The 16,608-nt window shown below is 39.6% G+C and overlaps 1 protein-coding gene across 1 annotated transcript in view; it reads left to right on the top strand.

Moving 5' to 3' along the window:
- Positions 1–11,799: 11,799 nt before the first annotated feature.
- Positions 11,800–16,608, top strand: part of AQP9 (aquaporin 9) — a 55,907-nt gene continuing 51,098 nt past the window's right edge. Inside the window, exon 1 of the mRNA XM_066341939.1 lies at positions 11,800–12,182. Coding sequence (XP_066198036.1) covers positions 12,072–12,182 — 111 coding nt within the window. The 5' untranslated portion in view covers positions 11,800–12,071. The remainder of the gene's footprint in view (positions 12,183–16,608) is intronic.

Here is a 16,608-nt window from a genome sequence, read left to right as displayed (position 1 = left end):
GCCCAGTCAGGCTGATTCAATGTTTTTGTAATGATTTCCACCCATACAATAAGGCAAGAAAAACAAATAAACAGAATTAAAAAGGAAGAGAATAAATAGTGATTATTTATAGAATATATTATTCTACCTCAAAAGTCCAAATAACCAAACAAGTTAGAGTTTTTAATACTGACATTAACAGAAATCCTATTTAAACTGGCTTTGAAAATATGAGATACAAGCCCAGAGATGGAGTGGGCCTCAGGGTTGACTGATCTGATAATTCAGTGATGTCATTAAGGATTCAGGTATATCCTGTCTTCGTGCCCTGCTAGTCTCTGTGTCAGCTTACTTATCAGGCTAGCTCCTCACAAGATTATGGAATGGGTATCTGTCAGAAGTGTGGCTATAAGCTTCTTCTTCTTTTTTTTTTTTTTTGTATTTTTCTGAAGCTGGAGATGGGGAGAGACAGTCAGACAGACTCCCGCATGCGCCCGACCGGGATCCACCCGGCACGCCCACCAGGGGCAACGCTCTGCCCACCAGGGGGCGATGCTCTGCCCCTCCGGGGCATCGCTCTGCCGCGACCAGAGCCACTCCAGCGCCTGGGGCAGAGGCCAAGGAGCCATCCCCAGCGCCCGGGCCATCTTTGCTCCAATGGAGCCTTGGCTGCGGGAGGGGAAGAGAGAGACAGAGAGGAAGGAGGGGGTGGGGGTGGAGAAGCCAATGGGCGCTTCTCCTGTGTGCCCTGGCTGAGAATCGAACCAGGGTCCACCGCACGCCAGGCCGACGCTCCACCGCTGAGCCAACCGGCCAGGGCCGCTATAAGCTTCTTTGCCATGTCCAGGGAATGATAGAGAACTGGATTCTTCTCGATTTCAGAGAAGTGAGAGAATCCTTTCAAAAACCCCAGAAAGCTTCTTCTGAAACGTCATTGGCCCAGATTAAGTTATATTATTATTTCTGAACCAGGCATGGTTTCAAGGAATAAAAACTGATTCTAAGTTTAGACTAATTACTGTTTACCTTTAAACCTGTATATAATCTATGTTACACTAAACACCTATAGTTGTGTGTAGAAAAAAAGGTAGATATCCAACTGAAAATCTGGTGCTATTAGAAAGAGGGTTTGTCCATGGACATGTAGCTCAGTTAGTAAAAGCATCATCTGTTCTTATATGCCAAAGTTGTGGGTTCTATCCTCAGCCAGGGCACATACAAGATTGAATCAATGAATACATATATAAGTGGAACAACAAATAAATGTGTGTGTGTGTGTGTGTATGTGTGTCTCTCTCAAATCAATAAATAAAAATTTTAAAAAAGAAAGAGGATTTAATAGATGTCAAATAGGCAACTAACAATGTTCACTATAACATCAGCTACAAACTATTTGAAATTATTAGAAAGTTCATTAGGATGGGCCAATACAACACATATACACAGAAATAGTGATTTGCTTGTAACGATCAGTTACAAAATATATAGAATAAAAAAGGATATCTCAGAGTGCTCTTCTTCTGTGGAGCATGCCCCTGCCTTTTCCTTTCTCCTCTTCATTCCTCATGTGCGTTACCTTTGCCTTTCTCTCTCCTAAAAAAGACACTTCTTCTGCCTCTGTAATTTGTTTCCTGAGCCCATTTCTTCTATGGCTCACTTTTATTTTATTTATTTATTTATTTATTTGTGACACAGACAGAAAGAGGGACAGATAGGGTCAGACAGGCAGGATGGGAGAGAGATGAGAAGCATCAATCCTTTGTTGCAGCTCTTTAGTCTCCTTAGTTGTTCATTGATTGCTTTCTCATATGTGCCTTGACTGGAAGGCTGCAGCAGAGCAAATGATCCTTTGCTCAAGCCAGCAACCTTGGGGTTATATCTATCATCCCACGCTCAAGCCAGCAACCCAATGCTCAAGCTGGTGAGCCCTTGCTCAAGCCATACGAGCCTGTGCTCAACTCCACGACCTGGGGGTTTCAAACCTGGGTCCTCCATGACCCAGTTTGATGCTTTATCCACTGTGCCACTGCCTTGTCAGGCTATGGCTCACTTTTATTACCTCTATAACTTTCTAAATAAACTTTTCTCTCATAATTTGAGTTCTTGGCTCTGAATTCCTTCTTTGTCAAACTCAAGAATTGCTGTCCAACTTCAGCACCAACACTCCAGTAACAAACATAGTGAAGAGACTCTCAGGAGAATATAAAGATTCATTAATTCTAATAAGATAGGCACTGCTTACTACAGCTTCTACAGTTAGGAATTTAACAAAGACTGCAATTAGGTATTGAATATAGTCTAAATTATGTATATCATACAAACACAGTTATAAACAGGATAATTAGAATGTTACTTTAAAATCAGAAGCATTGAGCCTGACCTGTGGTGGCGCAGTGGATAAAGTGTCGAACTGGAATGCTGAGGTTGCTGGTTCGAAACCTGGGCTTGCCTGGTCAAGGCACATATGGGAGTTGATGCTTCCTGCTCCTCCCCCCTTCTCTCCCCCTTCTCTCTCTCTCTCTCTTTCTCCCCCCTTCTCTAAAATAAATAAATAAAATCTTTAAAAAAATTTAAAATCAGAAGCATTGAGTAGTCACATAATAATTGCAAATTCATTTATCTATTTTTTCAGTCTTCATTTAAACATTCATAATCAATAAAATGATTTGTAGCTTTCAAAACAAAAAGGAGATCTTATTCTAATTCCAAAAATAAATATAACTAGCCATGGCAGATTACTTAGTTGGTTAGCACATTGGCGCAGTACACCAAGGTTCTGGGTTAGATCCCAGGTCAGGGAACACACAAGAATCAACCAATGAATGCAGAAACTGCATGTTTTTCTTTCTCCCCTTTCCTCTCTCCTTCAAAGTAATAAAAAAAGAAATAAAATTTCAAAATAAAAACAAATATGACTATATGACTAAATGTCAAATGCCTAGAAATAAACTTAAGCATTTGCAAGACTCAATGAAAAAAACAGTGTAACTTTATTTGAGAACTTAAAAAAGATTTGAATAAATGGAGAGATAGGCACTATATTTCTGATGGAAAAATGCAATATTATAACTTTATCCATAAAGTTAATTATAGTTGGGAGGTGAGAGAACTTAAAAAAAATGATTTTAGGCCCTGGCCGGTTGGCTCAGTGGTAGAGTGTCGGCCTGGCGTGCAGAAGTCCCGGGTTCGATTCCCGGCCAGGGCACACAGGAGAAGCGCCCATCTGCTTCTCCACCCCTCCCCCTCTCCTTCCTCTCTGTCTCTCTCTTCCCCTCCCGCAGCGAGGCTCCATTGGAGCAAAGATGGCCTGGGCGCTGGGGATGGCTCCTTGGCCTCTGCCCCAGGTGCTAGAGTGGCTCTGGTTGTGGCAGAGCGACCCCCGGAGGGGCAGAGCATCGCCCCCTGGTGGGCAGACCGTCGCCCCCTGGTGGGCATGCCAGGTGGATCCTGGTCCGATGCATGAGGGAGTCTGTCTGACTGTCTATCTCGTTTCCAGCTTCAGAAAAATACAAAAAAAAAAAATGATTTTAAAGTTCACATAGATAATAAATATTTGAAAATAATAATAAGAAGAATCTACCAGAAAGACATCAAAAAGTTAGCAAGATGAATTAAAATCACAATTTTTTATTGATTTTAATTTATTGTATTTACATAGATTCTAGTGTTGCCCTGCATGCATCCCCCTCCCTGTATTCTCCTCAACGTCTCCTTTGTCCCCTTCCCATATTGCCCTCCCCCGTTCCCTTCAGATTTATCCCATCCTATCATCCCCTTTCTCTCTGTCCTCCTTTCCTCTGGTCCTTTGATCCCTCCTCTGTCTCAATTCCATTCCTCAGTTCACATTGTTCATTGGATTCCTCAAATGAGTGAGGTCATGATATTTTTCTTTTTCTGCCTGGCTTATTTCACTTAACATAATAGTTTCCAGGTCTATCTATGTTGTCGCAAAAGGTAAGATTTCCTTCTTTTTCATGGCCCCAGAGTATTCCATTGTATATATGTACCATAGCTTTTTAGCTTTTTTTTTTTTTTTTTTTTTTTTTTGGTGGAGAATGTGGGCATTGATTTTAACATAGCTTTTTAATCCACTTATCCACTGATGGACACTTGGGCTGTTTCCAGATCTTTGCTATTGTGAACAATGCTGTCATAAACACGGGGGTGCATTTCTCCTTTTGAATCAGTGATATGGTGTTCTTGGGATATATTTCTAAAAGTGGGATGGCTGGGTCAAAAGGCAGTTCGATTTTTAACTTTTTGAGGAATCTCCACACTGTTTTCCACAGTGGCTGCACCAATCTGCATTCCCATCAGCAGTGGGGATGATAGGGTGATAGGATGGGATGAGAACAGAAAAGCAAATCCTGGAGGGAACAGGGGAGGGAGTTACAGGGAGGGGGACAGGGGGGATGTACTGGGGAGCATGGAGGAGGGGAGGATGTATTCGGGGGGACACTAGAATCTATGTAAACACAACAAATTAATGAAAAAAAAACCAAACAAACAAAAAAGAGTTCACATAGATAATAAATATTTGAAAATAATAATGAGAAGAATCTACCAGAAAGACGTCAAAAAGTATATAGCAAGATGAATTAAAATCACAATTTTACTTCTAGGAATTATTTTTTTTTAATTTTATTTTTTTTAATTTATTTATTTTTAGAGAGGAGAGAGAGAGGGAGAGAGACAGAGAGAGAGAGAGAGAGAAGGGGGGAGGAGCTGGAAGCATCAACTCCCATATGTGCCTTGACCAGGCAAGTCCAGGATTTTGAACCAGCGACCTCAGCATTTCCAGGTCGACACTTTATAGGAATTTTTTTAAACAGAAAAGATAAAGTTTCAAGTCAGTAGTGTTGAAAAACTTGTCAAACTATTTGGGAAAAATATTAGAGTTTTACCTTACACTATACATATGATATAAAGTTAAAAATTTAAGTGTAAAAAGTAAAATCATAAAAATAATAAATAAAATATAAGATAAAATATGATATTTTTGTAATTTGAGAATAAAGAAGCTTTTTCTTAGCATAAACACCAACTTGGAAACTTTACAGGAAAAGTTTACAAACTTAAGTACATAATTTTTTAAACTTCTATATGGCAGAAAAACACCATCATTTTATGTGAAAAATAAATGGTTAACTGGAAAATGATTTGCTGTACATAATATAAAATTTTTATATTTTTTCATTCTTATACTGTTTTAAAGAGTAACAAAATTGACCCTGGCTGGTTGGCTCAGTGGTAGAGCATTGGCCTGGTGTGTAGATGTTCAGGGTTCAATTCCTGATCATGCACACAAGAGAAGCAACCATCTGCTTCTCTATCCCTCTCTCTTTTCTCTCTCTGTGCCTCCCACAGTCATGGTTCAATTGGCTCGAGCAAGTTGGCATGGGTACTGAGGATAGCTCCATGGACTCCACCTTAGACACTCAAAACTGGTTCTAGTTTCAACAGAGCAATAGGCCCAGATGAGCAGAGCATCGCTCCCTAGTGGGCTTGCTGGGTGGATTCCGGTCTGGGCATATGCAGAAGTCTGTCTCTCTGCCTCCTCCTCCCTCTCACTAAAATAAAAAAAAAATCTTTTTAATTAAAGAAAGAGCGACAAAATTTAATAAACTTATAAAAGAATAAATACAAATAACTAGCACATGAAAGATGCTAGCCTGACCATTAACCAAAGAAATGCATACTAAAGTAGTATTATTTTTTAACCATTAGAGTGGAAAAGAGTTGAAAAGATTTACATTAACCAATATGAAATACTTTTCAATACTTTATATATATATATTCTTTGACCAGTAATTCAAATTTTAGAAAGTTATATTAAGAGATAGATAGTCAAATATATACATAAGGATGTTCATTTAATGGGGAAAAATTAGAAACAACCAATTGTCTATCAAAAAAATTGTTTTAATTATGGAATATCTGTATATTGGAATATTACACAGCCATTAAAAATATGAGTTATACATTGGCACAGAAAGATGAATGGAATATTTTAAGTGGAATATATACTTTGGTAGATATATTATAATCCCACTTCTAGAAAAAAGGAAATATTTATTCTGAACATATGTATTCCAACCTGTTAACAGTGGTTATCTCTGGGTTGGGATTATAAAATTTTTTTTGTTTTAATTTAAACACTTTGGGTTTTTAAAAAATTTTTCAATTATATATAATTTTTTTTTGACAGAGACAGAGAGAGAGAGAGTCAGAGAGAGGAATAGATAGAGACAGACAGACAGGAAGGGAGAGAGATGAGAAACATTAATTCTTCGTTGTGGCACCTTAGTGTTTCATTGATTGCTTTCTCATATGTGTCTTGACTGGGGGGCTCCAGCAGATTGCGTGACCCCTTGCTCAAGCCAGCGACCTTGGGCTCAAGCTGGTGAGCCTTGTTCAAACCAGATGAGCTAGCGACCTCTGGGTTTTGAACCTGGGTCCTCAGCATCCCAGTCTGATGCTCTATCCACTGCACCACTGCCTGGTCAGGCTCAATTATATATGATTTTATGCTCAAGGGGAAGTCATTAGTTCTTCCCCAAATGAAGAAGAATTTAATTATGGAGGAGACAGATAAAATGGTTACCATGAACTGAATGTTTGTATCCCTCCAAAATTCAGCTGTTCATGCCTTAATTCCAAAGGTGGTAGTATCTGGAGGTGGGATCATTGGGGGATTTTTTTTTTCTTTTTTTAAGCAAGCAAGAGAGAAGGAAAGAGAAAGAAAGATGAGAAGCATCAACTCGTAGTTGCAGCACTTTAGTTGTTCCTTGATTGCTTCTCATATGTACTTTGACTGGGGGGCTTCAGCTAAGCCAGTGATGTTTGGGCTCAAGCCAGTGACCATGGGGTCACACTTATGATCCCACACTCAAGCTGACAACCCTCTGCTCAGGCTTGTGAGCCTGCACTCAAGCCAGGGACCTCAGGGTTTCAAATTTGAGACCTCAATGTCCCAGCTCGACATTCTATGCACTGGGCCACTACCAATCAGACAGGAGGAAATTGGTTTTTAATGAAGTTATAGGAGTGGGGTCCCCATGATGGCATTGGTGCCCTTTAAAGAGAATAAATACACCAGTGCTGTCTCTAGGCATGTGAGGATACAGTGAGAAAGTGACTGTCCACCAGCCAGTAAGAGGGTCCTCACCCAAACCCAACCACACTGGCACCCTAATCTCAGACTTTCAACCTCAAAACTATGAGAAGAAAAAAGAGTTGCTTAAATCCACCTAGTCTATAAGTCTTAGAGAAAAACCTGACTAAAACAATGAAATTCAAAGTGAAGTAACTTTGAAGAAATGTTTTTAAAGATAGGTAAGACTTGAGCTTGTTTTAGAACCTGGGAAAGAAGCCAGTTTGGGAAGAGATTTGGGAGGGTGAAGGGAATGTTAGTCAGCCAAGGTCCTCATGGGGCTGGAACAGTACACAGTGTTAGGGCTAACTTTAGAAAGAAGAAGGACAGGATAAAAGGACAACATAAATAAAGTTAGGCCATCTTTTTGAGGAGGGCAAAAAGGTATTATTGCCAATGAACCCATGTGTTTTCCCAGTGGATTGGGAGAAAAGATCATCAGCTGAGTAGAAAGGCTGGGACAGGGAGCTGGTGTCGGAGGGGTGTAGGAAGGTATATTGCTGCGCATAGAATGAAATGGGCATGATATCTGAATTATCAGTTAGGCTTATAAGATTCCTGAGCTTTATCCCAGATCTACCAAGTCATTGCCTCTGAAGATGGGTGTTCCTAATGCACACTAAAATCAGGAGCCTTTAAAAAAAATAAAGGATAATTAACGATATGGGGCCACTGCTGATGCTAGATCACAATGATTTAAAATAGTCAATTAATACACTTATACAGTTTTCTCCAGCATTATCTGATAACTCAGATAAAGAATATTTGGAAAAACCAAGTGGTTGAGTATAACCTGGAGTTGGGCTTTGGCAATGTGGATGTGGAAGTTTAGCCGAGTAAGGGGACTTGAGATGCTGATAATGCATCATTAACTTGGGTAATCACAGGTAACAACAGGGTAGAGACAGAAGAATTGGACTGGAATTTATGAAGAGGATGTAAAGCAGATTTGTGAGTCAGAGAGTGAGTAAAATGCAAGAACTGGAAGTTTTGGTCAGTGAGATGTGTCCTGCTGTAAATGATTTTGAAGGAGGAGATGGTGACACAGTCCAAACAGTCACCATTCAGAGGAGATTCTGAACTAAAGTGGAGATAAAGTTGACCCAAGCGGAAGAGGTCGGAGAAATGAGGTCAGAGTGTAACATGGTTACCCTTGTGGATAACAAACTTATTAGATCCCATGAGTGGAGGCAAAGGTGGTTACTCAAGACAAAACCAGATATCAAAAAGGTCAGGGAGGGACAGAGTCAGGGGCAAATAAAGGGCTGGAGCTTCAGCATGGCATTGCCCTGAGGGGAGCACAATTTTAAACTGTTGGTGGCAGAATGGGTCAGTATTTTGGCACTGAACAATGACCACTCAAATGTCTATGTGGTGATGGCTAGAATTTTGGTTCAGTACTTTGCATATACTTCTATTTTATTACATGATATATTCATTTGGAAGTCTTTATCACTTAGACTATATAATTCCTTACCAGTAGAGCTCTTTCTTCCTCATATTTGAATTCCCACTTATTAATACTCTGCCTAACATGTGATAAAAACTCTAGAACAGGTTTTTTTCTGGGTGAATGCATGATAGAAATTAAACAGTCTCATATTTTCGATAGGAGCTGTGACATAAGATTGCTTTGCAAAGGGTTCTTCCCATGTGGAGAAGAGATGTTATTCATTATCCACCTTCTCTGGATGCTTTTGAATATTTGGTGGTTGGCTAGGGAGTAGAATTATGTTTGATGATGTATTGTTCATGGTGATGGATGTGAAAAGTGTGACCATTGTTTGAAGAGAGAATAAAAAATAAAGGTTTCATTCTCTTCTACCCAAGCATGAAATGTTGTTCAGTCTCTACTCTCTTCAAACTCTTTCCCTACATAACATCTTTATTCATGATTTCAATTATCACACCTATGAGCACATAGACTTTCCCTCTGAATGCAGACCCCCCACCATTTCCTACTTGATATCTCTCAGAAGCACCAGAAAGCCCCTAAGTCTCACCCTTCAAAAGCATAATTCATGATCTTCCATTGCAATCTTGGTCCTATTCCAGGGTTTGCTCCCCCATTACTTAGCATGTCTTCTCTGGTAAGCCCAGAACCCAGCAGTCAACCTTGATGAGACCCTTTTCCTCATCTTCTATATCTTACCCACCAAGTCCTTCCAATTTAAGATATAAAAAACTCTTTTTTGAAAGAGACAGAGAGAGAGTCAGAAAGAGGGACAGATAGGGACAGACAGACAGGAAGGGAGAGAGATGAGAAGCATCAATTCTTTGTTGCGGCACCTTTGTTGTTTATTGATGGCTTTCTCATATGTGCCTTGACCAGGGGCTACAGCAGAGCAAGTGATCCCTTGCTCAAGCCAGTGACCCTGCACTCAAGCCAGATGAGCCCGCACTCAAGCCAGCGACCTTGGGGTTTTGAACCTGGATCCTCCACATCCCAGTCTGATGCTCTATCCACTGCACCACCACCTGGTCAGGCAAGATATAAAGAACTCTTGAATCATTCTATTTCTCTCCATTGTCAAAGCCACCACCCAGTCCTAGGTTTTTGTAGTACTCCCCAATGGATCCACCTATGCCCACATGAGGCCCCCTCCAATCCCCTCTCCACCTCACCAGCCAGGATTATCTTTTCAAAACTCAAATCTGTTGGTGTCATGTTCCTATTCAAACCATCTCAATGACTCATTTTTTTTTTATTTCAACGACTTATTATTGATTTTAGCCCTAATCATGGTTTACAAGATTCAGTAAGGTCTGAGCCCTGCCCACAGCCCCAGGCTCATTCTGTACCACTCCTTCACTGCTCTTGGAGCCAGCTACAATGAGTTTGTTTTATTCTCAGAGAGGCATCATCCACTTCCCATCCCCAACTCCTTAGGCCTTTCACTGGGGAAGGCTCTTTCTTCCCAAGTACCTGTCATTTACCCCTAGCTTCCTTCTGATCTCAGCTCAGACATGATTTCTTTGGAGGAGCCATCAGAGATCTCTCTGACAGGTGAAATCTCCTTGTCCATATTTACTCCTGGAAATATGTCCCCCAACTTTATGACAAACATCTCAGTTGTGATTCCATATTTCTGTGTATGTGATTCTTTCACTTATGTCTGTCTCACTAGACATGCTCAGGAGGGGCAAGAAACCTATGTGTTTTTGTTAAGCACAGGGCATGGCATTTAATGAGTATGTCATAAATATTTCTTAGATGAGCAAATGAAGACACCAAAAAAACCACCTCTGTCTGGTATTAGCTATAGTCACAGCAATAAAGTTTTGTTGCTCTGGTCTATCCCCTGGGACTTGGGAATAGTGTGATCATAATGGACTCTTCTAGGCAATGGCATCCATGATAATTCAACCTGCAGTTAAAATCAAAATGCTTTATTCTTGTCTTGGCTCTACAATGGTGTGCTCTCAGGCAAGATATAAATTGTTTAGGCCTAAACTCTGTTTTACCTACAGATTAGGTGTCTCTTTTTGCCCTTGAACTTGCAACAGCTATTTCTCCAGACCTCATCTCCTTCCCTTCCTACCTGTTTCCCCAGGTGGAAATGAGAGTTGGCCTCCTGCATAGGTATGGGAGGGCCTAAAACAGAGCCAGTTTCTCTGCGGGAGGGTTGGGAAGAAGCGTGGGTTGGCCTTTGTATTCAGAAACAACTGCTGGATTCTATTTCTTCAGACAAACTAGTTTAGAAAAACACAAGGCTTGAATATTTCACATGACCAGAAGCTAGTTCTAACCACTGTTGCTTGAAAAGATATAATTCACCAAGCTGAAAACCTAGGAGCCCATTGTAGGTGTATTTACCTTCCTTTCTTGTTTAATTGGGGTAGTCCATATTCAGATTGATCTCTTTCCAGCTCAGTGATCTTTAAGCAATGTGAATTTTCAGGCTACTATTGCTTCTTTTCTATTTATTTTGCCTAACTATTTCAAGGTAAATGAAGAGGAGAGACTTGGTTTTCAAACTGGAATACTTCAGAAGAAACTCAACAAGTTGCCTTTTCCACCTTTCTGATTCTTAGATCCCAAACTATCCTCAGTAGATGAAGTCCAGTGTTTTAGTAGTTGAGGAGAAGATCCCATCCTGTGCTGTAGACTTGCAGTGTGAAACTTGCAATGGTCTCTCTGTATGTTAATTTCCCCATCTCTAGAATGGCCACAATAGTTCTTACCACTCTCAGGGACCTGTCATTAAATCATTTAAATGACATTTAAATGAAGAAAACAAGAGTGATTTATCTTGCAGAAAGATACATCTATATTTTCTTCACGGTCTCCAATATGCATGAAAACCTCCTTCAGAAAAGAACATTTACACAAGAAAACAAGAGTGATTTATCTTGCAGAAAGACACATCTATATTTTTTTCTTCATGGTCTCTAAAATGCATGAAAACCTCCTTCAAAAAAGAACATTTACACAGGATGTATATACCTGATTTGATGATTTCAAACTGCACCCCAACCACCCACTTCCAAAAAGGAGAAAAAAAAAATCAGAAACCTGAAATTGTGTAACATAGAAATCTCTGGACTGGAGCCCATCGCTGTGGTTTGGCAACTCAACCAGCACATCTCTTTTCTCTCTATTTAAGAAAAAGAACCCAACCCGGCAGAGAGAAAGTACCTTGAAAATAAAGGTAATGATTAATCCATCAGGCACTAAAAGGATAAAAGGATCATTTTTTTGTATTTCAAAGGTTTTAACTCCCTAAATCAAATGAACAGCAGTGAACAGGGAGTGACAATTTCACCAGAGGAGGATTAAGCCTCGGGCTGCAATTGGGACAGTGTGGAGTCAATCTCATCAGAGTTCTCAAGGAATTTATGAGCAGTTGTCAAAACTTCCTTTTTCCTGTGTGAGTGAAGTCGGGACCAGAAGAAGCAGGTATTGGTGGAGAGAGTGGTCCTTGGAGAAGCCCACACGATGCAGCCAGAGAAGGGGCAGAAGCGGAAAAGCCTCAAGCAGAGACTGGGCTTGAAGAACCGTTTAGCCAAAGAAACACTGGCAGAGTTCTTGGGCACCTTGATACTGGTCGTAAGTATCTCTCGCTTTTCTGAGTTCCAGACCAATAATGCCTCCCTATCAACCTAGCTGATGGTGGAGAGTTTTGTTTGGGTTTCTTTTTCTTAAAGTTTGTTATTAGATTCATCTCTTCCAGGAAGCAGCAAATTACTTCCAGGCTGTTTGACTACTTAGTGACCACAATACCAGGTTTCCATTTACTCATGTTGTTTATCCCCAAGAGATGGGAGTGGGACAGGGAAAGTGAAGTATAATACTTTCCTTCGTTTTAGAGATTTATATGGACTCTAAGATGGCTTTGTGATTAATGTCAGACATTAGAAAGTTTCCTCATTGATTAATTGATTTATACCCCGTTTGTTTCACACAAACATTGAGGTAGACTCGGTCACTTGAAATCAGTATTGACAGTCAATAAACATGGATGGCAAGAAACAGCTCATTATTACAAGTGTTTGGTAGAGAATGTGTTGACAGTTTACTTGACTCTTAAATTTAAAAATTGCTCTAGGTAGAAATAGGGTATGGTGCAATGGTCTGACTTTGGCTTTGCATCGTTTTTTCCCCTCTAACTCAAGCTAGTCTCTAAAGATCTTTAATTAGGCAATTATAAGAACCCTCTCTATATAAAGGAAAGACTGACTCTAAATCTCTAGATGATTTTATCTAGAGATTTGCACGGCTATTAATAAAAAACTAGAAAGTTTACTTGAGCTGCATGGGCTCCAGGTTTTTATCCTGTTGCATGCTTCGGCATTCTCTGGATCCTAATTTTTCTGCTGGAGCCCAGCATTTGTGAACAGGAAATTAAGTCTTTAGTTATGCTCATGTGTAGCAACTACTGATTTTAACTTGCTTTAAAAAAAATCTGCTCAAGGATTCCCTACTCCAGGTATAAATAATTTTATTTTTCTTAAGGTTATAGAGAATTGCCCATAAATTTTGTACGTTAAAAATTCTTTGGTAAGGAAAAAAAAATAGCCTGGCTTGTGGTGGCGCAGTGAATAGAGCATTGACCTAGAATGCTGAGTCACTGGTTCAAATCCCTGAGCTCGCCTCGTCAAGGCACATACGAGAAGCAACCGATGAACTACTAAAGTGAAATAAATGTGAGTTGATACTTCTCACTCCTCCACTGCTTTTTCTGTAAAATCAACAAATTTAAATCTTTTAAAAATATAGAAAAAAAGTTATTTGTTAATGACTGCAGTTAATAATACTGCATTGTATACTTGAAAGTTGCTAAGAAAGTAGAACTTAAAACTTCTCAATATAAGAGAAAATTAGAACTATATGGTGCCATCACCATATTGTGGTGATCATTTCACAATTTATACAAACATTGAATTATTATGTTTTATACCTGAAATTAATATGTTATATGTCAATTATACCTTGATTTTTAAAAAATTATTTGCTTTGGGTAAATACATAGTAATTTAGGAGAATAAGCCAAAATTGAGAAACGAATATGAACTAAAATAATTTAATTAGTATAAAATGAGAGAAAGTAATGTTTTCTGGTCTCTGACAGCCTTTAGTCTGATACACTAAGTATTTTCAAAGCATTATGGAGATTTTCTGGCATTCTTTCTGGGCTGTCCTCACCCACATGATTAGGTAGGAGAGATTTCAAAGGAAAAGGCACAGTAAAAGCCCAGGATTCTTCTCATTCTAGTCACTGCTTACTGGAAAATTGCCCTCAAGGAGACAGAAGTCCTCAGGGTCATGTTACTTGACAATTTGGTCCCAAAGAGGAAAGAGGTTGTCACCACTAACTGCCTTCACCTCTACAGTCGACCTGTGGTCCAGAGAGTGAAGCAAATTGTTACAACTCTGAGTATTCTGCTGAAAACACAGAGGAGGAAGTGAAGTACGTAAATATCAATTTTGCAACCAAAAAAGTTTAAACTCTCCTCATTTCTTAAGAATTTGTTTCATAACCCCATCCTGTCTGGGTTGAGTAAGTGAAAATTGCTTTTAGCCATTCACTATTCTACAGTTAAAATAATTAAAAAAAAAATCAAATCCAGTGAATGTGAAGATGTAATTGTCTTTATTAAACAATTCATAAATCAGGTAGCATCCCAGCTAGGAATCAGAAGGGTGGTCCGAGGAGCTGTTCAAAAATGAAGGTTTTATGGGCAGAAAGAGGTAGCATTAAGAAATTAGAGTGGATTATTTCAGGCAAGGCTCCTTTTAAGATTAAGGCATGAACTTATTAGGAAGGTTTTATAGAAAAGAAAGGATGATTTGGGGGTCAAGAAGGGACGGTTTTTAACAAGCAGACTGCCTCTTTCAATGGGCTGGGGGGGATGGAGAGGGTCCACATGACAGATTACTTTATTGGTGCTTGGCCAGAAAATTTCAGACTGGTTGATTAAAATTATATTGCTGGGAGAAGTTAAAACTGCAATTAAATCTAGTATGCCTGACCAGGCCATGGCGCAGTGGATAGAGCGTCGGACTGGGATGTGGAGGACCCAGGTTCGAGACCCCGAGGTCACCAGCTTGAGCGTGGGCTCATCTGGTTTGAGCAAAGCTCACCAGGTTGAGCACAAGGTCGTTGGCTTGAACAAGTGGTCACTCGGTCTGCTGTAGCCCTCCGGTCAAGGCACATATGAGAAATCAATGAACAGCTAAGGAGCCGCAACGAAGAATTGATGTTTCTCATCTCTCTCCATTCCTGTCTGTCTGTCCCTATCTGTCCCTCTCTCTGATTTTCTCTGTCTCTCCCACAAAAAAAAAAAAAAAAAATCTAGTATGAAGTCTAGTTTTGATATCATGGGCTTTCAGCACGAGTGATGAAATGGTGGGCCAGTGGTTTTCTGTTTAAAACTACTCATTCAACTAGTGCTGTGTCTTCTAGTATTCAGTATGGAAGTCAATGAAACAATATCTCACTATTGTATGTTGAAAAATTAACCTTCATATTGTCAATGTAAGAAACATCCAAACCTGTCAGAATTTTTATGAGTTTATTTGAGCCAAACTGTCAACAATTGCTGGGAAGCAAAATCTCAACAGATTGAGAAAATACCCCAGAAAATGTCAATTTCACTACTTACTTTACACATCAGAACCAGAGGGGGAGATATAAGGGGCGTTACACAAAATCCGCTGGTGATAGATTAGGGAGGTGGGAGAAAGCAAAGTGGGGGAATCTTTGGGACTGAATTAAAAATAAAACCTATTTCTACAGATGCAGGTAAAAGATAGTTAACAGTTAACAATTAACGTGATAATAATAACAATGAAGTGATTTGTGGTTTCTGCTCTGATGTGTGTGTGGGGGGGAGAATGCTCCCTGAGGGAACGGAAAAGGAAGATTATTCTTAAATTTCAAAGGCATGTTATCAGGTACGTTATTTTAGATGCAAAAAGACAACAGACAGACTCAATTAAGATAAGCATTGACCTTTGTTAGAGAAAAATACCGCCCCAACATGACTTCCCACCATGAACTTCTTTTAATTAGAAAGTTTTAATTTTTAGACCATACTGTATGGTTACTTAAGGTCTCTGAGGTTGTTGGGTTTAGCCTGTGGCCCCCTTTTCGTTTACAGTATCTTCTGGCAAAAGCCAGTTCATTCTGGAAAGGCTTGATTTCCATCTACACTGTATGTGTATTTTCTAAAGCGAACCCTGATGAAATCTATAATCGCGATTATAATCCTCAATTTTGTTGAGGCCTGTGGGGATGAGTAGACAAGAAGAATGTTTGTTGCACAGACATGATCATATCTTAATCCATAAATCTACCTGGTTTTGCTCAAAGATTTCCCAAGTAACTATCTCTGCTTTATTAGAAAAATATGCATTTTGCCTTGCTTTCTCTAGTAAAAAGCTTTGCATTTTAATGAGGGTGGAGGGGAAAAGGGAGCCTTGAAAACATGGCAGAGGGTATTCAGGACTCCTTAGTCTTTCATGTTTGTGAAGTTGGTTTTTCCTGAGACGCTGGCAATCTGATGCCAAACACACACACACACACACACACGCGCGAGAGAGAGAGAGAGAGAGAGAGAGAGAGAGAGAGAGAGAGAGAGAAATCTGTTCTTAGGGGAAGCCACTCAAACTCATTCAATCCATGTCATAAATGACTAATACGGCCCATTGGTAGCATTAATAGAAGAGAGGGTCCATGAGAAATTCTTTGTAAACTATAACTGAAAACAACAATAATTATATGATAAGCCAAAGAACTTGCTCTAATATGGCTTTCTAGGCACTAAGATTGGTAGGTCTTTTTGCCTTTGCTAATGTCAGGGAGGTCCGTAATGTATCTTTCTTATCACAGAGAAGAGGTTTAGAAGCCTTGAGCTGCAAATGTTGGGACCATGTTGTAAGTACCTACCATTCATTAGCTTCTATACATATATCTGCTTAATTCTTACAATAGCTGCTGTGGGAAGGCTTTATTAGCACCCATAAATGGATA

Source organism: Saccopteryx leptura, chromosome 6, assembly GCF_036850995.1.
Source record: "Saccopteryx leptura isolate mSacLep1 chromosome 6, mSacLep1_pri_phased_curated, whole genome shotgun sequence".
In the NCBI taxonomy this organism is placed as follows: domain Eukaryota; kingdom Metazoa; phylum Chordata; class Mammalia; order Chiroptera; family Emballonuridae; genus Saccopteryx; species Saccopteryx leptura.
The sequence above is the reverse complement of the archived record's forward strand: the minus strand, read 5'-3'. Positions and strand labels throughout refer to the sequence as shown.